The sequence below is a fragment of the Oryzias latipes genome, chromosome 24 (genome assembly GCF_053564925.1).
Source record: "Oryzias latipes strain Hd-rR chromosome 24, Olatipes_Hd-rR_3.1".
Classification (NCBI taxonomy): domain Eukaryota; kingdom Metazoa; phylum Chordata; class Actinopteri; order Beloniformes; family Adrianichthyidae; genus Oryzias; species Oryzias latipes.
In genome coordinates, this window is record NC_136260.1 from 8,328,822 (window position 1) to 8,352,807 (window position 23,986).

General features: G+C 38.6%; 1 protein-coding gene across 15 annotated transcripts in view; it reads left to right on the top strand.

Annotated features, from left to right (window-relative positions):
* myo6a (myosin VIa) overlaps positions 1–23,986 on the top strand; it is a 129,526-nt gene that overhangs the window by 56,684 nt on the left and 48,856 nt on the right. For all 15 annotated transcript variants that reach the window (XM_011491912.4, XM_011491913.4, XM_011491914.4 and 12 more), the window contains exons 13-18: positions 8,200–8,357; positions 9,471–9,562; positions 10,332–10,404; positions 17,763–17,890; positions 18,621–18,716; positions 19,108–19,287. In XM_011491912.4, the coding sequence (XP_011490214.1) occupies positions 8,200–8,357; positions 9,471–9,562; positions 10,332–10,404; positions 17,763–17,890; positions 18,621–18,716; positions 19,108–19,287 (727 nt within the window). The remainder of the gene's footprint in view (positions 1–8,199; positions 8,358–9,470; positions 9,563–10,331; positions 10,405–17,762; positions 17,891–18,620; positions 18,717–19,107; positions 19,288–23,986) is intronic.

Below are 23,986 nucleotides of genomic sequence, written 5' to 3' on the forward strand. Positions count from 1 at the left end.
TTTTGTTAACAAGATAATTATTGTTCCCCGCAGAAGTCAGACAAGCTTGCAAAAGTTACTCCGTTAACAGCAGACTCTTGCTAACATCCATGCTGTTGTCCTAGCAACGGCACAGAAAAATAGGTGGCTTATTCAAATTTTTCATGTTTTTTGTTGTAAACATCCCTTTGGTGTCACAGAATTCCTGGATATCGATGGGCTTCAAATACTTTTACTTTGAGATAGAAAGCAGTAGCATACTGAAACTTTTTAAAATTACCGGAAGACACTGACCTGTATGTTGTCAAGAGCCTTTATGGCCTCATTTCCATTAGCAGTTTCGCTTCGACTCACCATTAGTCAGCTCGGTCTCATTGGTTTTATCGCACTCTCAGTTCAACCAGAGTCTTGGCGTGCCAGTTGTAGCAAGGTAAAAGACTCATTTCCTGTTAGAGAAAAGGTTAGGAAAATGATGCAAACTTTATTTCATAACACAATTCGGTAGTCTGGGTTGGTCGTTGGTTCAAGTCCTCAGTAATGCTACTCACAACAGACCCCATTTATAAATAAAAGGCTAAAAACAACACAAAATCACACACAAATTGTGTGGTTGTGGCCCTGTATCAAGAATTGATTTCCTCATGAAGAAGTATTTTAGGTATTTTTCATAGGACCTTTGGTGGTTCAGTCTAATAATCCGAAAAATTTTTTATCGTTACAATTTAAATTTGTAATGAGATTGGAGCAGCTAAACTCGAAAATAGGACATCAATTGTGAAAGGTGTCAAAGATGAGAGGTGCTTCCATTGTACAAATATGCTGTCGTACAAAGATACAATTGTGCTTATATGCAATTTATAAATGGTAAGGGTAGCAGTCATGTATAGAAATACCAGGGTAAAGAGCAGTAACGACTCAAGTCACATGTCCAGAGTCTGTGTTGTTGAGTGGAGTGTGTTTTTGTTTAAAGTTATTGCTTGTGGAGAAAAGCTTTTCCTCAGCTTGGTAGCTTTTGTCTTGATGGACCAGCTTTCGCTCCGTGTGGGTGCAGCCCATTTCCATACATCCACCTAGAGTTGGCCTCGGCAGCGTGTCTGCGTTTTGCAAAGATGGATGTGCATATTGTGCATATTAAAGGAAAGCGATTGTGCCAAACACAACTAGCTCTGTGTAGAAAGTGGGTGTGTCTGTTAGCCTGAAGGCGGTGCTGGCAGTGCAGACTCTTCCTGGAAGGGGCTGTTCCTCACTTTATGACATCACAATGTGAGAACCCGCTCGTTTTGGTGTGTTGGGAGGGGCTGGTGCTCAGAGAGCAGGTTTTTAGAGGAATATTTAGAAATGTGTGAACGGATCCCCTATATGTGGTCAGTAAGGGGATCAGTTCACACACCTCTCTAACGCTTAGAGTGTGGTGTAAGGGCACCGTATGATAGCATCACCCATAAGTGCGTGTAACGTTATATTTTATAACACACATACTACATGCACGACAATCGTACATTCTGTTTTTACGACATTAAGAGGAACTGCAAGACACGCCTACGGTCACCTAGAGATCAGGCCGCTATAGTCTATAGGCTCCAACAACCCAAAAACTTGCAGCATCCATATGAGTCAACTCCCCTTATGGGTGCATGTAACTAAGGCGTAAGGTTTAAATCATCTTAAGTGTCCATAGAATCTATTTTCTGCCCGTTTATAAAGCTGAAAGATGGGGCAAATCCCTTAATCCTTCTGGTATTAAGTAATTCAATTTGGATCAAGGTTTGGGTTTAAAATGAGTTGGTTTTATCTTAATGCTGCCATAAAAATTCATCTAGCATGTTTTCTCCAACACCAGTTCTAATTCTAATAAGTAATTCTATCAAAAGTTTGTTTTTTCTTGTAAAGTTTTTTTTTTGCTACATCTAAATGGATAGTTTCTTAAATCTTCTCTGTATTGATCTCTTAAAACTTTGAACAAACCCATGAGAGGAAAACCTGACCAAAACAGCTTTAACTCTTTGTCAGTCTTTTGCTTGGGGTTTTCTGCAAGCAAAAGCTACTGTGCAGTTCTGTAGTTTTCTTTATTTTGCTCCTGGTGAGACTTTCTTCTATGTCAACTTGAGAAAAAGAATTAAGCACAAAAGAAACTTTAAAGAAACAACCATATTCAAATTCCATCTATTCACAATACCAAATAAATCAGTTGGATATGTAGAAAATTGTGTGTTAGATCTGGGTGATGCTTTTTTCTTTTCTGTTTTTTTCCTGATGTAAAATTCATGAATGAGTTTTTAGTTGCATATCAAACAAAAACTCTGAAGGGCTTCAGAAAGCCTAAAGAACTATTGCTTTAGTTTAGAGCATTTTAAATAATTGCAGAGAATTCTGGATCCCTAAGTGAAAGTATAAAGAAAAAATGGCAGTGGGGGGCCGGGCATTACACACCTGGGCCACCTGGGTCTTAACCATTTTAAGATGCAGAGATGAGATTTGTATTCCATATTGAAAATTCCTCTAGCCACAAAAATGACCTCTAAATAAACTCAAACAAAACTATAAACAAATCTTGTTATGGAACTACAGCCAGCAAAAAACAATGAAAATAACCACATGAATTTGGAATTTTATTTATTATGATATTTATCATTTCACTCATCCAAAAATCAGATTATTTGAAGAAAAAATCCATCCTCCTCTCTTTCCTCACAAACAGTTGGATCACCCTGTCATGAAGATTATGGCGCTTCAGTTCCATCAAGAAGTCCTTTTCTATTCCATCAAGGCCAGTGCGGAGAGCCAAGTCTGTCAGTTGTGTTTCTGCGTAGGTTTCAATTCGCTTTAGAGCCGAAAATGTCCACTCGACAGATGCAGTGGAAAAATCTGTACCTATCCTTCTGATGAAGGAAGTCGAAGAGATCAGTGGGAGATTTTCCAGCAAAATCCTCCATGGCGTAGATTACAGTCAACTTTGTTTTTAACAGAGAAGACTAAAAAAGTGCTCTGCGACTCTGTGTCACAAAGGACAGCTGAAATGCGATTGGTTAAATGCTCCAATGTGAAAATACGTCTGTCTGGAAGCAGCATAACCATCATAAACAGAATAAAAGGAAATGGACAGACCATTTGGAATGATTTCATGAGCATGCATGGACAAAATATAATTATGATATGAGGATTCAGATATTTTATTAGGCCTTCACAGAAGGCCCTGAAGGCCCTGACGGCCCACCACTGAAATAAAGTTACCTCAAAAGTTTTGCTCCTAATATGAAAAAACAACTACCGGTAACTCTATATTTGTTACTCTCCATGTGTGGTTTGTTTTTAAAAAAGATCCTTTTCCACATTTACTGCTGGAAAAGCTGAAGACTCACCACAAAGGAAAAGTGCATAGCGCCTTGGTCTAAATGCCACAAAAAGGAAAAGCTCCTTAAAGATATGTGGTGGAGGCATATTCAAACACAGAGTACCTACCGTAGGTTCGTTAGAGACAAAAGAGTGAATGAGTGGGATGAAAGCAGGAAGGGAAAGACATTATTGGAACCATCAAAAACTGTGACCGTGACAAATCAGGTCAACAGTTAACAGCTTGTGGAAATCTTCTTAATTGAAGCTGGAGGACAGGAAAATCAGTTATGGCTTTAAGTGAAATAGCAACTTGACTTTTATATTTAAAGGGTTCAGTTTAAAGTCTTTTCCCTCAACATGGTGACTTTAAGGTCAGAGCAAAGCAGCGGCAGCAGACCAGCGGGTGTTTACAGTAAGCACGATTGACACACAACGCAGCACGAGAGTCGTTTCAAAGATGGAGAGGAAGGGGTGGGAAGAAGAAACGACATCTCACTCCTTGGGTCTCATGGGGAATACATATGAGGCTCCTCACACGGTTTCAGCCCTGATGGTGTGCCCGCCGTGCTTTGAGCTTGTGAGTTTCAGAGTAGGAAGGCCTCGGGATCCCTTTTAAACCTCTTGACTGCGGCTCTCCAGAGAGGCACTGCTGCCTGTATAAATTAAACATGGCATGTGGTGCAAAAAAAGACAGGGGTGAAGGTCAAGTGGTATTGGAGCGATAACGGGGGATAAGCTAGATTGTAAAAATCGCTCTGTGCTTGTTAACTTAGTTTATCTGCTGGAAAGCTTTATGCTTACATTTTTCTATACTGCTCACTGCTGCAAATCTGTGAGATGTGTAAATTCTAATAGAAGTGAAAAATAACATTCATCAGAGAGCTTTCCACAGCCTGCACCTGCGGATACTAGAGTTTTAGATCCAAATAGGGGGAGTGTTTTAAAAAATGTGACACTCTAAATCGTGCCACCAAGTGTGTGCCTGATTCTGCTCATGAATACAGCTGTTTATGCTGTGGAAATAGGAAGTCGGCTGCAACGTAACGATTATCTTTACGCTGTGTTTACTGGGAAATGTTTGTCCCTGGCGTATAAATGTTGCTGTGAAATTGTCCATCAGAGGAAACAGTTTTTTTGAGACCACATGGCTCTCTTCATAACAGAGGAGCATTAGGCTCCCCGAAACACAAAACAGCCTGATTCCTGACAGAGCATTTGAAATTTAGAGTAATAACCCTAAAATCTTGTTCAATAAAAGAATATATAAAAACTATTTATCTACGTTTTTACATTTACTGGAGGGAGATGCAACAGAGTTAAAAAAAATTGATTCTGGAGCTTAAATTCAAAACACTAAAGGATTTCCTCTCATTTATTCACTGTTTTTCATAGATGATAAATTTAAAATGGAAACTAACCTCAATGTCTGATAAAGAGATTTATCCTATTCTAAGTTTAGGAGAGGACAGCAATTCTACTGTTTTAGTTTGGGAGCTTCCGAAGAACCAATGTCGGCCGGGTCAAATTCGTGCTTCGTTTTATCATCTAATATGGCATTACTTAACATAAAGCACCGTGTGCTGGGCAGACAATCCAATTTCCAATCTCTGTGGACTCTGGTGCGGTTGACCATTTTCTCTGCACCCCAAGTGCCTTCACTGACCCCACAAATCTTTTTATAGCTTCTTCAGTTGGCTTGTTAACTTTTCTAAAGTCTTGCTGTGGCCTCCAGGCTGCAGCTTTGTCCCAAATGATCCTCTCAGAAATGTGCTTTTCATGACTGGCGCCTTCTAGCACCTGCTGAACCTCTGAGCTCAACCAAGTGCTCATTAGACCACACCTGTTTATTATTTTTTACTCTAAACAACTTTAGTTTGGAAAATGAGAAGTTGGGTCATTTCGTTGCTCTATATAGATTTTGTTTACATTCTCTCTAAATGGCCAGGCAACCTGGCCCTCAGCCTTCTACTTAAACTATGTACAGCAGTTCTTCTCTGTAACCCAGCAAGGAGTTGAGGTCTGCTTGAAGAACCAGACCTGAGAGCCATTTGTCCACCCTAAATCTGCGCAAAATGAAATACCTGGCAGTAGAGCCAGGTCCGTCTAAGCCCATTTCAGGTACATCCAAAGTGAAACTGGTATTTAAAATGAAATCCTTAGTCATAGATTACCCCTTTAACACCAGATGTCACAGGTGACCCCTAAATTACGCACGTACCTTGACTTACTCTGTAACTTTTCGACCGTTTATGCGATTAGTGTGAATCGGCTGATTCTGAGGCAGAGAAAAGTAGCCTTCGTTTTGGTGCAAAGCTGCTTCTTAGAGACCGAATCAGCTAACTCTCATTAATTTTCTCAACACCTAACTACTGATATGCATATTGCATATTAAGGCTACTTTTCTCTGCTTCTGAACCTGCTGGAATTACTTTTTTTGCATAAACGGTTGTAAAGTTACGGCAGTTAAAAGAATGTCAACACGAGAGCTAAAGTTCCTGTTGTAAAGGGTTCAAATCTTTTAAGCTTGTATTTTTTGGTAATTTCAATGGTTATGGCTTGAAAAAGAAAAAAATCTGGTGTCTCAATAATTCTAAGAATTGTGAAAAATTCAGTGTAAAAAGCTCATGATTAGCGAATTACCCAAAATGTCAGCATAAGCTTCTTGTGCCTTTATATGGTTCATTAGTCTGGCTCAGTAGGTTACACAATTGACATCTTCATAAAGTCATTTTTTAACAAGCTGATTGTTCACAGAGTTCTGTATCCTAGAATATTTATAAACAATTGAGTGAAATCCATTCTTGAATTGGGACAGTATCTCAAGGCTCAGTCAGTGCATCAAGACCTTCCACATACCCAGACAAATGAATACTAGACATGGGCTACAAATGCTCCCGTGCTCATGTGAAACCGCTTGATTCTAGGAAATGTTAAAATGTTAGAAGCTGATCATTTGGGTATTAGGATCCCAGAGTCTGAAGGAAAGGTTGATGTTGCTTAAAGTCCAGTGTGAAGCGTCCACACACTGGCCTACTGTGTTTCCATGAAGTCAACAATCAATGCAAAAACCAGAAAAACTCCAGAGTAACTGATGGTACCCTCTGCTAAAAAAAAGAAAAGAAAAGCTGGTTTTACTGATCTGATATTCACATTTTTAGAGACACTACATTTTATGTTTTATATGGGTTGTTTTTTTATCAAAATAACACCAATTAAAGGCTTTGAATATTTAATTACTTGAATTGATTCCATATAAAATACTTTTTTCACATTTTGAGTTTACGGCCGAAAGATATAGAACTTGTTTTTACAACAATTCTACATGTTTAAGATTCAACTTTAAATCCCTACCGTGTTTATGACTTGTTCTGCCAATGTTTTTCTGCTACATTATCTCCTTGGAATTCATTTGCAAGTGATGAGCATAGGTGCTGATGCACAAGAACCCATACATGTTAAAGCTCCTCTGCAGCTTTGCCCGAGCTGCAGCATATGTTACAATCAGATGGGAATGCAAATGGAGTACAGGTGTAGAAATCAATCCCAGATTGCAGCGTTAGGTGGTCTGCCCTTCGCGGAGTAGGTCGTCATATCCCAGGATAATGTGTTCGAAAAATGCCACAAAGGCACCTGCAGGAAGCAGACGTTTCTATTTCTCCCTGATATGTGGTTTAGAAAGGTGTGCAGAGGATAGTTTGTCAGTCTGAGAGGTAGAAGGGTGACGGTGGGAAAGGAAGTCCTTATATGCGGCTCTAGGTGTCTGAATAACCTCTTCCAGAGCTGTTTTTCATTTTTTCAGTAGAGGTTACTGCAGTCGTGAGAGTTTAGAGGTGATGCCCGCTTATAAACTTCTGCTTCACAGCAGATGAATGCGCACAGATCCACAGCCTTTCTCCACAGGTGTTGAGCCATTTACCTAAAGTAATTACAGTACCTCCACTGGGCTAATTGGCACTTTGGGTTCCGTCATGTATTGTGGCTACCCTCTCATACCCGATTGCCTTTTTTTTTTGACAATTCATAACCCAATTCTCAGCCTAGGGTGTCAGGAAATGCGTTTAACTGACCTGATCAGAGGATTTAATCTCAAATCAACTGATTTTTAACTAAATCTGTTTATTTACCTGCAAAAAAATGGAATCTTTTTGTAATCTGCCCACACATAAGAAAGCAGAGTGCATTTGTGCACTAGCTTTAAAAGATGAGGCATTATCGCTCCACTTTGATGACATAAAAGCTCGTCACATTTTATGTGCTAGAATGGATCTGAAATCCTTATCTAGTGTGAGCTTGTATGGTATAATCACTGAGATGCAGTGGGCGTGTTTCTTGGTCGTCCGGGTTTTGATTCTGAACATCCTAAACTGCATATTTATCTTATTTTCTGCTATAGAAAAATAAGGAAAGAAAAAAAATGCATGGAAGAAAGGTACAGATGTAAGCCTGGTTTTCTCTTGTTTTTTTGTTTTAAAGGAAAATCTTGCAGTTTAACATCCAGTAATCTTAAATATATTTATTTGCAATGTCCTTGGAAATGTATCTCATTTAAATATCAGAAAAGTAATGTTTTGTTTATCAGTGTTTTCTATGAGGAGGAAAACAGCTTTAATGCCTCTATTACATCATATTGAGGTATATATATCTTTAAAGGCATTGCATTGGTTTAAGTGGATTTTGATGTGTAATATTCTTAGTATTGTTGTGTATTAGTCGATTTTATTCATTATGTGGTCAAAATATCCCCCCCCCAACAAATGTTTGCGTGTATCTTAGAACTTCTATGTCCCAGCAGTCCAAATCAACTACACATATTCATTCATGTTTAGAAATTAAACAATCCTCATCTCATAAATAACCTTTGTCCGTTTGTCCTTGTCTTCTTCCCAGAGTTCCCCTCAAAGTCGAGCAGGCTAACAACGCTCGAGATGCCTTGGCCAAAGCCGTATACAGCCACCTGTTTGACCACGTGGTGACCAGAGTTAACCAGTGCTTCCCCTTTGCCTCCTCCACCAACTTTATTGGCGTCTTGGACATCGCTGGCTTTGGTCAGTACTGAGCCACACTTTACATTCTTTAGTAACTGTACGTTCTATTGGACTTTTTTGAAGCTTTAGTGCTAAACAAGCTGTTAGCCTTGACAAAAAGGACTGGTTTGGTTTTGTATAAATAATCGATGGTGTCACTGTTTGCCTTAAGGTTTTATATTTTTTCTTTTAAATGGATAAACATAAATCCTGTATAAAACCACGGGTATCGTTTGTACACCCTCTTCAATAATATTTGTTATGCTAATCATGTACCTGTCTGTGTGCACAAGTCATTTGAGATAAAATCTCCCATCATTAATGTATGAATATACTTAAAACCTGTAAATAACTGTGCAGACTATTTAGTGGTGTGTGTTTGTGAGAACTAAGTCATGTAATTTACTTTACATGACTTTTATTACACTATGTTTTGACCTTGTATTATGGACTGCCCCCTCACCCATCTTAACCCCATATCCCTCCTCTCTAACATCCCACTCTCCTTTCTTTTCCCGTCCGGTTCGACAAGGAATGCATATAAATATAATTATCATAAATAAAGCTTAGACTCAAATACAAAAGGGGTTTATACAAATATCAACACTGTATGAAGACCCCTAAACCCCTATCGTAACAGTAAAATCTGTCTGACACAAGAGGCCTTCAGCTCTGATCTGCTTACCCAGCTGTTGGACAGAAGTTAAAACAGAGAAAAAGTATGATCTACAACCCTAATTATATACAGTTCATAGGTACCTTCATATTTCTGTGAATGAAAGATCTTCAGACCTACTTTTTACTACAAAGCTATTGTTTGAAAAACTTGATGACAATAAGAAAATCATATTTTGTTTGTATTTGAATGAGTCTGATGCTGACTTTTAGGACACCACATCATTACCTTGTGCTTTGTAAAAGAATTCAATATTCCCATTATAGTGAACCTAATATGGATAACATGATGACTCACAGATAACATACATGCAGTAACTGTCTTGTACAACCACTTTCAGACCGTTGGCTTTGCTTTAATATTGACTGCACACAAAGGTGATGTTGTTCAGTGTGTTAAACATGCATTTCCTTATGGATAACCTTTGACTTTTCCCTGCTGCATCTTGTGTTTTTCAGAATACTTCGAACACAACAGCTTCGAGCAGTTCTGCATCAATTACTGTAATGAGAAACTGCAGCAGTTTTTCAATGAGCGCATTCTAAAGGAGGTGAGAGCCGCCGTCACTCTGCTGGATTCACTTTTTAAACAAGGAGCGTGTTTCAAAATAAGCTATAGTAAGAAAAAAGTAATTGTTACTGCCTTTATGTTCAAATAAAAACCAACATATTTTTTGGAGGCTGCATCATTTCTCTAATAATTTTAGAATCTGTCTACCTTTACAGTGAGACTTTAAAGCAGTCTATTTTTCTTTTTTAGTTTTGTAAATGTTTTTTATATTTTAAATTGTAATGCCCTGCGTATTACCTTTCCAAGTGAAGGTCTATATACAAAAAAAAAACTAGAGTATATAAGTTTAACTGTTCAGTCTTTAGGTTCAATATCATTTAAATTTTTTTAATTTTTGCAAAGATGTTAAAAAAATGACTATTGGATTTCAACTGCATTCAGAAGTGCATCTAGACGTCAGACGAAGGCCACTGTGAAGTACTTTCCATTGTGTTGGAGTTTATTTTATCATTCTTTAAGAAAAGTCTCGATTGAAATAGTCTCATTGACATTTTCACATTTGAAAAAATTGTTTGCCAAACATCTGTTAACAGTGAAAGCTGTAACCTTTGAGATGCTCTTTTTTTTTTTTCTTCCCGCCAACAAAAAGGAAGTTGTAAGAGCCGAAAACCTGGCCAAGTACCGCTCGTTAGAGAGCCAGAATGCCCTCCAGAGGACACAGGAATCATCCTTGTTCTCATTAGACCCTTCTGTGCATGCCGTGAATATCTTAATGGTTTCTCATTAGAAATGTCTGGAATGCCTTGCAGGAACAAGAGTTGTACCAGAGGGAGGGGCTCGGAGTCAACGAGGTTCACTATGTCGACAATCAGGACTGCATAGGTATGAGCCCACTCATGATTCAGCACCTGAGATTGCTCATTCAGAACAGCGGAAGTTGCTTTTCTTTCATACTTCTGCACACTTCATGGTGTCCCCCTGCAAAGGGGTTTATTTTCCTCAAAGGAGGCTCATTCAACCTGCAAGATCTGTGAAGAAAGCTGTGAAACATGCAAAGCTGCTTAGAATATGATCCATAGCACATCTGATGTTTACCAAATACTGGGCTGTAAGGTAAAGCTACTCTTAAAAGACAAGTGGATGGTGCGTGGTTTATTGAATCAAAATTACTGACATTTTTTATTTGAAAAACATTAAGCACAATTGGGGAAGATTTAAACTTTTTCTGTAAAAACAACATGCAAAACAAAAAGTTTTCGATTTGTTTTTAAAAGTCTTGCGCTGACACATTTTCCCCACTCCATGTCATAAAAAAACCTCAAAGCCATATCCCCACGGAATTCATGAAACCATTGCTGCAGGAAATGCTAACTTGATTGTGAGGTTATTAACAGTGGAACAGCTACAGCGCAAAATAATGAACATCCAATACAATGATAGATTTTCAATTCAGGACTAAAGTTGACATTTTTCACCCTGGCTTCACATGCAGGGCATGACTTAACCTTTCAGAGAATGATGCTTTTTTTTCACCTTCCATGCTTTTTGGCTTTAGTGCTGTGCTTTTATTCATACACTGTTGGAAAAACAGAGAGAGCTCTATTTCTGTTCTTCACACGTGATGTGATAGCATTCTTTACAAGAAACTGCCACAAACTCTCCTGACTGTTACTTTTTGTTTCAATTAGCTACTTCAGTTTAAATCCCTATTTCCCCATTTTTACTCCCTCCTCGGCTCATCCCATCTCCTAGAACCCGACAATGTGGTTAAAATATCCAAATTAGTCAATGAATTGTCATTATATATCATGGGTATTTAGAACTTCATGCTGTTTATAAGCTTTTGAGATGTGTCTGCATGGATGCACAGAGGTTTGCAAAAGCTTTTTTCCTGAAGAGAGCTCTCACTGCACATAAATCACACAAAATGAATAAGATGTTCTCCAATCAAAACTCTCGTTGTTTAGATGGAGCAACAGGTTGTGATTTTGTTGGACAATATCTGTACTTTTAATTCAGTGTTATAAGAACTTACATTTATTTGGGACACAAAAATCTTCAGTAGAACCTTAATTAAAGTCTCACTCGATCATCTTTTGATCTATTGCAAAAGTTTACCCAGTGGTCTATCAATTAAAATTATGCTGTTTTTAACCAAGAAAAAGAAACTGTCGTTTTCTAGAACAGTTTGTGCAGAGCGGTTATAGTTGTGGACGGGATTCTTGGTGCTGAGCAACCCTGCCCCCCACTTCCCCTCCCCGTTGTTGAGAGCTCTCTGCTCACAACAACCCCAATCTAACATTGGTGGTGCAAAGGAAATGGTGAGCAGTATTGGAGCTATCCAGCCACACAGTTTTGAGACAAATGCCAGCTCAGACCAGAACAACAAAGACGTACATTGATGTTTGTCTGCGATACATCAGAATGGAGCAGAGCAGAGAGGTTGTGGCCCACCCAGTGTAATTTCTACATCACAACTACAAATGTCATTATTTTCCTCTGCGTTTTAATTAAATAAAAATGCAATTTAAGCTCAATTTTCTTTGTCATCCATCATCAGAAAAATGACACAAGTACATGTTAAAAATGCCAAAAACAAAATTTTCATCTGTGTGGGTCTGTAAGATGGAGTGAGCAGCTAGTTTTACTCATGATGCATTTTTTTTACCAGACAGTAAAGGGACATGTCTCTATTAAAACTGTTTTTACTTTTAAAAACAGAATACAGTGTCCCCTTATTTATCGGAGAGGTTACATCACCCCATCAGAATGGGTCTTAAATCATTTTTTGTGTGTTTATTACACTCTGGTCCTTTTCATCAGCCATCTTTTCCTAGGTGTGGTTTGTTGAAAGTTTATGGTCTAGTTCTGTTTAATCTTTTTAAAGTACTCACTAATCTTACTGTGATTTTCCTTTATTTTGTTTTCTTTCTTTTTTTTTTCACAAATGTGTACAAATGTCTTCTTATTTGACAGTGAACTAAAGGTTTTACATTTGGATTCATGGGTCCATATCAACTTCTTCCATTCCTCAATAGTTCAGTGCTTTATAACCCTTGTGCTATCCTAGGCACTTTAACATTGGGAGTTGGGTCATCTAGACCCACTAGACAGTGCGCTGAACCTTTTTTCCTCAACGATTTGTGATCTTCAATGGTGTCCATGGATTACATGAAATCTTTCCACCTTTATCCACCTTTGTCATGGTAGGGAGAACACGTCAAAGTAAGGGTGGGGTCATCTAAGATAGCACAAGGGTTAAACACTGACCGTCTTAGCTAACACTTAAATGTTCTAACGCGTCATGTCAACCCTATAGCTCTAAGTCCTCTCTTTATGTTTGCTTACAAAGACCACCATGAAGCTATTCTTGAAGCTGTCGTTCTCCAAGCCCCTGTTAACTTCCAGAAATGTGTCCTTTGATTCAGTTGTTTCCTGGGATCTGCCAGAACTCTTTCCGTCTGTTTTCTCCAGTTTCTCAGCATTATTGATGAATGAGACTGAATTCCTCAATACCTCAACTTTCTTTGTAATTTCTCAGTAATGAATATATGAACTGTATGTACCCTTCATTCTGCACCCTGCTTTGACTCTAGTAGACATAAATAGCATAAAAAGTTATAGTTCTTGGCTCATTAGACATATAAAATGTATGTAGTTCTACCCATTTTTAAAGTTCTTGAGCATGCCTGCGGTTTTGCTGGGCCCATCTTTGTATTTGCAAAGCCAGTTTTAGGCACATCGTTTTCATTATGATCACAAACACTCCCAGCGCTTTTCAGTACATTTACAAGGGATGAGCTACAGCACGCAGTTGGCTATTGACTTTAATGTGCTGCTGGCGCACATGCTTTCAGTCTTTCATGAGCGCCACCTCTCTGCAGATTGACCTCTGGGCCTCGGCGCGTTTCATGGACACACCAAGTGAAAAGGCAGAGTGATGAAGCCCTGGAGCATTTTAACTTGTGTCCTCTCTGAAATATGTCTTCATTACTCCATAAGCACGCAGAGAGATGGATGTCAGGCGATTAGAGGTGAATAAGGTTAATTATGCTTTTTGCATTGAAATCCCATCAATAATAGACGCTTTCCTACAGTGGAGTTGAACAGGCTCAGAGTTTCTCTGCTTGTGGAGGTTAGATCAAATGAATTTGCTTGTTTGTTTTTTTGTCCATTCGGTTGAATAATTTGTAAGGAATCACGGCCATCTGTAGGTTACTGAATGAAGAAGAGCTCCATTAACGGTTGGAACATGAAAGTAGGTTTTACTGCATCTCCGACAGGTAGATTGGCGAAAAGATTGATTGGAAAATGAAAGACATGAGGTTTTCTCCTGGGAATCGTATTGAAGCTGGAAGCTGCCTCAACTGTGTTCAGGCTTCACTTGGCCTAGTTTCAATGGAGCTGTGAGAGCATTTGCGAGTGGCTGCAAGTTGGTATATTCCAGGAGACGTAACTGGAGAAAACATTGTGTTGTCAAGAAATGTAATCATGGCCTGTGGAGGAACTTTTGTTAGTTTTATTGTCAAACACTTGAATTAAATGTGAGACACAGAATGAATGCTACAAAGAAAATATAAAAAAAGAAATAAGCATAGTACTAAATAGTATTCAGATTAAAGGGTAAGTAAGCACAGAGTAGTCTGGTGATATCTTCAGGGTAGGGTTGGGTGATATGGCCTTAAAATAAAATCTCCGATTTAATTTTTTTAATTCGATTTCCGATCCCCCCCCCACACACACACACACACACACACTTAAGGAAAGCAATAAGTACAAACGGCAGAAAACTTAAAGCAGATTTTGCTTTTATTTAATCAAACACAAGACAAATGTAACTCCCCACTTCTGGGATGAATAATAAATAAATGAACACACTCTTGGAATCAAAGTTCCAGCTGTGTTTTCAGTCACACTTTGTTGTCTAGACTAAAAGGAGACAAACATTCAGCTTGAGAGTTGCACCGTTTTCTAAAGGATTAACAATACAGCTCATATCTGGGGTCTAAGGTTTTATTCAATTAATAAACTCTGTCATCTCCACGGTATACATGGGTACCATATCATTGGCTATATGCAAAGCGCCTGCTTCGGTGATTGGAGTCACGGTCAACTGCAAACCCCGCCGCTGAACACAAAATCCCCGGCGGCCATGTCGCAACTGAATACAATTCATGATTACAACGCAGTATTCTTTATTAACAGATAACAGTAACTACCGTATTTTCCGGACTATAAGTCGCTCCGGAGTATAAGTCGCACCAGCCCAAAAATGCATTATAAAGTAGAAAAAAACACAGATAAGTCGCACTGGACTATAAGTCGCATTTTGACGGAAAATTTATTTGACAAAATCTGAGACCAAGAACTAATAACTTTATTCATTTATTATATTTAGAACTAATAACTTAATTCATTTGATCGATTCTTCGCCCAGACTTAATTCAGGGTGTCTTTGGAAACCTCAAACAATAATCACCTGAACCCAGACTAATACACAGATAACATGTTATCTCTGCAGCTGCTTAGAAAAGGAGAAACGGTCGTAAAGTCATTGCTGTTCTTTTCCACGTGTCAGAAACCAAACACAAACAAGACACTGTCTGAAGTATTTCAGTCTTTTTTGGGCATTTTGTATTTAATTTAGTCAAGTTCAGGTTTATGCACTGACTTTAAAGTCCCACTCTGATCACCATCCAGCAGGATGCTAAAAAGCTTCTTCCCGCAAGCTGTGAGGCTGCTGAATGGTCTGTCCTCCTCATGCATTCATGCTATCACAAACTCCACCCTGCAATAAGATCAAAGGATTACCCCCCCCCCCCCCATACAACCCGAAGACACAATACACAGACTCTAGTAGCCCCCCTCCCCATAAACAAGAACTGCTGTTATGCACATAGTCACTTTCTCGCTGAATGCTGGTCTCTATTCTATTCTACTCTATTTTATTTTATATTTACATTTACATTTTTAATCTTTATTTATTCACTTAATTCTTTATCCATCTTATTTTTTATTCTAGGATTTCTCTTACTGCTATTTTTATTATTGGTTTTTTGCACTGTCATGCTAGTGAGAAACAACATCTCGTCTCACCCGTGTATTTCTTCGCAAATAATGTGTGTGAAATGAGAATAAATCTTGAGTCTTTTGATTCCAAGTTGTCTTTCAATTACGATCATGATGTTTTTAGCTCAAATACAAGACCAAAACATTTTTTTTGTGGGGCATAGTTTCTGCAGAGCGGCAGCAGTTCATTAGAACTTTGTCTCGGAGTTCTGGGTGGAACTGTGGCATGGAGCAACCCCAACCCCCCTTCCCCTCCCTATTGCTAAGAACTCAGAGCAGGGAGCTTGTGGGCCGCCCAGTGTATTTTCTACTTCACAAATGAGATCTTTTTCAAATAGCATTGTTTTTTCTGCTCCTGACTCACAAAGATTTAAATAAAAAAAATACTCAAACTCAATTTTAAGCTTATTTCTTTTCTTTTTTCTTCTTCTAATAATTTCTTCTTTTTTTAATAAACAGTATGTTTTCCATCATCAGAAAAATGGCACAAGAACTTGTTAAAAAACACACCAAAAACACAATTTTTATCAGAGTGGATCTTTAATAATGCAAGGACAGAAAATTCTTAGAAAGTAGTTGAATTCTTCCTAGCAGAGGTTGATGAAATGGTTTCTGTAGAAACTCGCAACACAACTGAAGAATGACTTGGTTTTTCCTACTCTTGCTGTCAGCTTTATAGCAGAGTTAGACCCAATCAGTAAGAGGAAGAGATAGATTGAGCTTTGGGATCATAAGGAGGCAGTGCAGATGGAATAGAGACATCTTTTTTTTTTAAATATATATGAGGTTTGAGTCTTGGATTACAGGGAATTCAGCAGCAGCCACAGAGAGACGCATGAAAAAAATAAAAAAAAACAACCCACCACAACCGTATTTGTTTTAGTAGAGGCAAATACCAAAGCCATCATAAAGCAGCACAGCGTTTACAACTGGGGGGCGGCTGCAGATTATTTTTCTTATGAGGACAGAGAACATTGAATCCACACCCCTGAGCCATCCCTGAAGGAATCTTTCAGAATAAGATGTGGTTTGTGACTACAGGCACTACTCACAATTCATTAGTTATTGAATGTAAAAGTAATTCTTGGTGTGTGTGTGTGTTGGATTGTAGCAGGCGCTGGTAGTTGGAAGCTTCATATGTGTTCCTGGAAGTCCTCCTTCATTAACATGATGTCTTTGGGTAATTCTATTATAAAGGTATAATGCTCCTGCTGTGTAGAGACTTCTCTAATCACAGAGGGTTTGTTGTTTTTCTTGATTGAGTGGAGCGCCTTTATTAGTTTTGCTTCCCATTTCTTCCCATCCTAATCACTTCAGTTTTTAATAAATCAAAAATAATGCACAAGTTCTTCTGAAGCTACAGCTGAAACAAAAATGACTAAGACCTTAAGTTTTCAGAAAATAGATGCAGTATTGTTGGTAATATTTTTTTTTAAAAACAGCCCCAATCCCCCGTATTTCTTAAGTCTGAATCTTTTGTGGCTCTTTTTTTGCTGGCAAATCTAAAAAGATGTGGAAAAAATCATTTAATCCTGAAGTAGTTGGGAGCGGCTGTGGAACAGTGGTAGGGCGGTCGACCCATGATCGTAAAATGCAGGTTCGATTCCCGCCTTGCACGCCAATGAGTCGATGTGTCCTTGGGCAAGACACTGAACTCTACCTTGCCGCCCAACAGTGTGTGAATGTGTGTGTGACTGGGTCTGTGACTGTAAAGCGCTTTGGGCCTTGTAGGTAGAAAAGCGCTATATACACCATTTAGTGTTTTGTTGTTTTTTTGCCTAAGTATTTTGTCATAGTAGTTTTTTGTGTTTTTTTTATAGTGGATGTCGTAAAGAGATACTCGTTCAAACAAGCTCTATCATTCGTTTACTCTTATAGACTACAATTTGGAGATAACTTTTTTCTTTTGTAAAGCATCATAAGAAATGTTCTTTGCAGATTTTCTCTAATTGTGTCCCTCTTTCTCACTCAGATTTACTTTCCTTTTATTTATCATCAATGAGTTCAATATTTTTTGCCCTAATAATTAAATAAACTTCTTTTAGGCTTTGATAATTAAAGAAGAAGAAAAAAGCGACCCTTTGCGTTTTGTTTATTCAGCTTTTTGTTTTTGAGGTTTTTAGTGTCAGGTGCTCTGCATTTTCTCAGTGCTATTGGGCTTTTTTTTTCAGACCTTGTGGAGGCAAAGGTGGTCGGCATTCTGGATATTCTGGACGAAGAAAATCGCCTACCTCAACCCAGCGACCAGCACTTTACTGAAACCGTTCATAACAAGCACAAGGATCATTTCCGCTTGACTGTGAGTTCCTAGCTTTATTTACAGTAGTGTCAAGGTAGAGCAAGTAGACCTAATGTTCCCATAAAATCTCTAGTTTTTTATTTGTTTGATCATTCTAACAACTCCTGCAATCACCAAAAGATTTATCTGTCATTTATCTTGAGTTTTTGCCTTCAAGCCGCATAGAGAAATTACTGATGTTTAGCCTGGCAGCCGGCAGGCGGCACAGAAAATGAGACTCTACTTCCCCTGAATATTTTTAGGTTAAAAACTTGTAACATTTATATGACAGCTTTCATGCTGCTTAATGGTTTTGAAGTGCCTAAAGTGGATTTGACTTATAAGACATAAAGGGAGCTCGTGAAATGGAAATCATACAAGGGGGTACTCTAAAAAAGTACTGCAGTACTTATTTGTACTCAGACTACCCAATTTATCTGGTTTAGGTGGTATCTTTACATATTTTACTTCTGTTTAATAACCTTAACATTTGTTTATCATCATAATCTCGATTTTGTTTGATTCTTAAATTGACTGAGTAAATCATGACATAAAACTGATAAGTATCTTATGTTTTTTTGTTTTTCTTATTTCCTTCAGCTTTGCCGGGTTATTAAAATTCATGCCAGAAATTGACGACATATTGACACCTTAAATTGGGATGCCTTAATATACATTTCCAGCTGCCGCTGCTGAGGTACAACACAGGGAATTAGTTCCAACTGTGCTCTTGTGTGTTTGTGTCCCTCAGATACCCAGGAAGTCTAAGCTTACCGTCCACAGGAACGTGAGGGATGATGAGGGATTTATCATCAGACACTTTGCAGGAGCTGTGTGCTATGAAACGGTGCGTCGACAGAACACTCAATTCTTTCTGTTTTTGAAATGGATGTGACGGTTTCTTTCTTGGATCACTGGAGTTTAGAGGAAACACCTGTAAGCGTGAAATGAAATACCAGCTCTTGTTAGATTAGACAGGCAAACGGGGCCTCTTCTGCTCTGAGTTTTCAATAAACCTGGACTTTGGGAGACTTGGTTGTTTGCGTCTTTTGAAAGATTAAAGGGTTATACTCCTAGAAATGAAAGGTTTCCTCAAAACTTGAATATTTAAATTTTTTACTTTGCAAATTAAGTTCTGAAAATTGTGTTTTAGAAATATTTTAAACTTTTTTTTTTTTTTACACAAATAAATCGTCAAATGACACCTGATTACACGTTTCGACATCTTCTTTGCTCAGACCAAGTTTGTGGAGAAGAACAATGATGCTCTCCATATGTCTCTGGAGTGTCTGATCAGCGAGTCCAAGGACCGCTTCATTCGACAGTTGTTTGAGAACTCCAACAACAGCAAAGATGTCAAGAACGTCAAGCAGAAGGCTGGAAAACTTGGCTTCATCAGTGTTGGGAACAAGTTTAAGGTAAGCTGGAAAACGTATATGTTCAGTGTTGCTGTTAGTCTCATCAAAATCTAGAAACAAAGAGTTCCAGACAGACATTCAAAAGGGGAGAAAAATCTAAAAAGGGCTAACTGTTATAATGGCTAAAACCTGAATTTTATACAGCCGAATAATATCCATTTTTTGCTACTTCTACGTCATTGTAGTATAATTTGATGGCGATGAAGAAAAACTAGAGTAATAAGTGAAAATGAATCATTTAGTCTAAAAACAAGGTTTTAAATCTTTGCAAGAATCAAATAATTGGAATGCGTCATTTGCTCTGTGGGACATTTATGAAACTATTTTGAAACCAGGAGTGTGGAACAACTGTTAAAGACAAAATCAATCAAGTTTTTAATTTTTTTTTTTTGTTAAAATATCACATTTAAATATTTCTTATTTGTAAATATCTTGTAAAATTGTGAATCCCACGATACATTGTAGAAAATGTTGGTAGAAAGTTAGGAGTAAGTTTGCGCATCTTCTACTCAGTCATTGGAAGAAAAGCTGAGTGGATCTAACAGGAGGCAGCACGAGGTGGCAGAAGGTCTTTACTTATTTATATTAGCAGCTGTGAACATTTTGTGTGTGATGGCAATTTGTATGCGCAGTGTCGCTCGGTGAGATGCTGAAAACAAGGACTGATTTTCGGAAGCCTGCCTCGTGCGTCAGATGGGGGAGTGTGTCTGAGAGTGAGCTCCTGTCTCTGCGGTGCATCATAGAGGGGGTGGGATGGCTTCTGGGTGCCGGCAAACACTTCAATGACCTTCTGTTCCTCACTCAGTCAGACATCTCCCGCTTCTGTGCACTGACTTTTTGAAGTCATTTCTAAGCGTGTCAGTATCTTTTGTTCCATATATTCTCCCCCAAAAAACCTTTGTGCAGTTCATCTTTTTCTCGTTGCTTTAAATGTACTACTTATTGTTTTTCTAGATTACATAATAATACAACTGAAGAATCGACCTCTGAGCAACCTCAGCAGTTAGAGGTGACCTTGACGGCGGGATTTTTGTTTTGTATGTTCAGAAATGTTCTTTTTGTTGCATCTTTTAGGTCTGTCAACGCTGAGGTTTAATTCCAAGAAGCTGATTGCAATGTTAAATATTCAACAGTTCCCAGGAAACTTGAGCTTGTTAAGACCCCTAATTGCTTATTATTTATCTGTTCACATTCCTCAGCTGCACGTCACCTTGCAGAACTCCCAAACACGTCGCCTCACCTCATTAAAGCGCAGGGCTCTGCTGGATTCATCTGGACAAAACTGGCATTTATGCATCTCTTATTTTGAAAGGGATGTCACCGAATGACTTTTATTTAAAGAGAACGGTCTGAATGAGTCAAAATAAATAAATAAATGATAGATGGACGAGAAAAAAAATGTGCATTTAAATGAAAAAATCTATTCTGCCTTTATGTCCAACAGTTTCAGGGGAAATTGTGAAAACGCAATTTCAGTTCCAAACCGGAGACTGTTTGGCATTTCAATGCTTTCCAGCATTATGTTTATTACAACAAAATGCATTTTTTCTGTTAAAAATAACTTCATTCTGGAAAACAAAAATGACTGCTTATTATGAGTATATTTAAGACACAGATAGCAGTAACAGTAGTGTTTCTTCCTTCTTTGTTACTCATCAAGCTGTTTACTTTCTTTGCATAATTGTTAATGATGCCGCTAGATAATAAATGCGTATAAATATAATATAGATATACAATTGAGAGACATTTGTATTAGCGCGACTTTTGTTTTTCTGGTGTTTGATAGAACAGCTGTTTACATAGAAAGACGGCTAGATTTTCTAAGGTCCCCATGAAATAAAATATATTACAATTTAAATCATCGTAGTAGGTTTAGGGGCTGTCATCTGGACTTAATTTTTTAAAGTTAGAAGACGTTTCACCTCTTATCCAAGAGGCTTTGTCAATTCTGAATTAGCTGGTAAAAGCTGTTATTTTTTTCGCTCATGGAGGAGGAGTCCGACCTGAAACTGGATGGTATTGTCAACTTAGCCTACATGGTTTCGGGTCGTTAAGAGTTCTTTGTCCACAGCTGGTGGTTGGGGAGCCAGTGACTCCCTCCCCAAACTGGTCATATCTGTCAGCTGTTAACGACCCAGGTAGAACTGGTTCGATTTGTTTGGGTTTCCGAAGACTGCCGTAGATGGATGGAAGAATAAACCTGAGACCAAGTGGTTTGTGGCCTTCGGGTGGAGACTCGCACTGCAGACTCGGGTCCACTTGGGTTGGCTCTACGATTTTGGTAAAGCCGTTTGTGTAGAGGTTGTTTGGTTTCTCTTATATACTGTTCATTGCAGTTCTCTTTGCAGTGGATAGCGTACGCAACATTACTCTGTTTGTAGCTAGGAAATTTGTCCTTTGGATGAACCATTTTTTGTCTGAGAGTATTTACAGGTTTGAGATGAACTGGGATGTTATGTTGTCTGAAAATCCTTTTTAGATTTTTGGTACAGGCCTGAGATATGAGGAATTGAAATACTGTTCCCTTTTGACTGTTGCTCCTTCTTGTCTTGTTTTTTTGTATGTTGGGATATCCACAGGTGTGGAGGGCTTGACGGATATGTTCTTCTTTCTTCTTTCCGTCAGAGTTTGTGGGCACCTCCTGGGCTCTGTGTTGTAATGTCCTCATGACGCCTAGTTTGTGCTGTAAAGGGTGATTTGAATAAAATGACAGTTACTGATCTGTGTGAGTAGGTTTCCTGTACACTTCAACCTGGAGCTGTCTGTCATCTCCAATTATCACTGCACAGTCTACAAGGCTAGGGTGTTCTCCTTTGTGTCTTCCCTGGTGAACTTGATGTTCTTGTCGACTGCGTTGACATGATCCGTGAAAGCCTTCACTTCCTGGATTTTGATCTTGACCCAAGTGTCGTCCACATATCTGAACCAGTGGCTTGGAGTAGTACCTGGAATCGAGTCCAGGGCTCTTCTCTCGACTTCTTCCATGTACAAGTTGGCCACAATGGGCGAGATTGGACAGCCCATAGCACAGCTGGGCCTCTGCCTGTAGACGTTTACCCTGAACTGGAAAGTGTGGAGTTGAGGCACACTTCCAGCAGTTCGCAGATGTGATCTGGTGTCAGATTTGTTCTGTCTTGTAACTTAGAGTCCTGCAGTAATCTCTTGCTCACTGAAATCACTGCCTCGGTGGTGGGAATGCAGATAAAGAGGGAAGTTACATCATAAGACATCATCGTCTCGTCAGAATCCAGCTGAAGATGTTTGACTTTGTTTGCAAAATCTTGTGAATTCCTGACGTGATGCCATGTGTTGCCAACCACAGGGGCCAAAATAGTAGCCAAGTGTTTAGCCATGTTGTAAGTTATTGAGTCAATGCTGCTGACAATGGGCCTCAGTGGTATTCCTTCCTTGTGGATTTTTGGGAGGCCATAGATGCAGGGAATGGTATTACCCGGGTACAGTCTGTAATATAGTGGCTTGTCGATGACTTGATCTCTCTCCAGTCTTTGTAGGCTGACTATAACCTTTTCTTGTACCCGCTGGTTGGGTCTCCTCTCAGTGCTTCATATGTGGTAGTGTCACTAAGTAGGTTGTTAACTTTGGCTTCATAGTCCACAGCATTCAGGATCACAGTACATCTCCCCTTATCCGCTGGTAAAATGTTGATACTGTGGTCCTTCTCCAGAGCTGTCAAGGCCTTTCTTTCATCTAAGGAAAGATTGAAAGGTGGTGGTTTGGCACTGGACAGTGCCTGAGTTGTTGACAGCTGAAAGAGATGACCAGTTTGGGGAGGGAGTCACTGGCTCCCCAACCCCCAGCTGAGGACAAAGGACTCTTAACGACCCGAAACCATGTAGGCCAAGTTGACAATTCCATCCAGTTTCAGGTCTGACTCCTCCTCCATGAGCGCATATAAACCAGCTCTTTTACCAGCTAATTCAGAATTGACAAAGCCTCTTGAATAGGAGGGGAAACGTCTTCTAACTTTAAAAACTAAGTCCAAATGACAGCCCGAAACCTACTACTACGATGGAATCAACCTGGAGAATGAGAGTCATTACTATTTAAAATGAAAACTGAACCCAAATGATTACAAAAAACATAGCTAAATAACTTTAAAAAGAGCAAAAACTATTAAAAGGTTACCAAAATGGGCCTAAACAAACAGCTCAAAATGTTATAAGTTGCCACTATATAAATGTAAAAAAATTAGTGTTGTTAAAAATATGTCCGGGGCATTTATATGAAATAAATAAATGATCCCTTTCTCTTCACTAAGCATAACATTTCTTAAATTTGCTCAGGCTTTCCAGCTTCATGTCTCAGTCAGGATCAGATCACATTTATGAGTGTAATTTGGCTCAATTCACTTTTTATTTTTTTGTTACAATTAAAACACCTTTATGCCACTTACTATTGTATGTTCCATTTGTAATGGCATGGTTTGTCTCTAAAGTCACAGTAAAAATAAAGGGTTTTTAATGTGTACTTTAGCTAATGGCATTTGAATGACAAACCACTGATTCATAAATTAAGTATTTACGCTAACCAACTTGTCGTGGGGTTACATTACAACTTAATTAGGGAACTGGTTTACAAAATGAATAAACAATTACATTTCTGTTCATCTGGTTGCTTGCTTTTAACCAAAACATTTTATTTTTCTAAACTCTGGTTACTGTTTTGCTAATCTATGGGA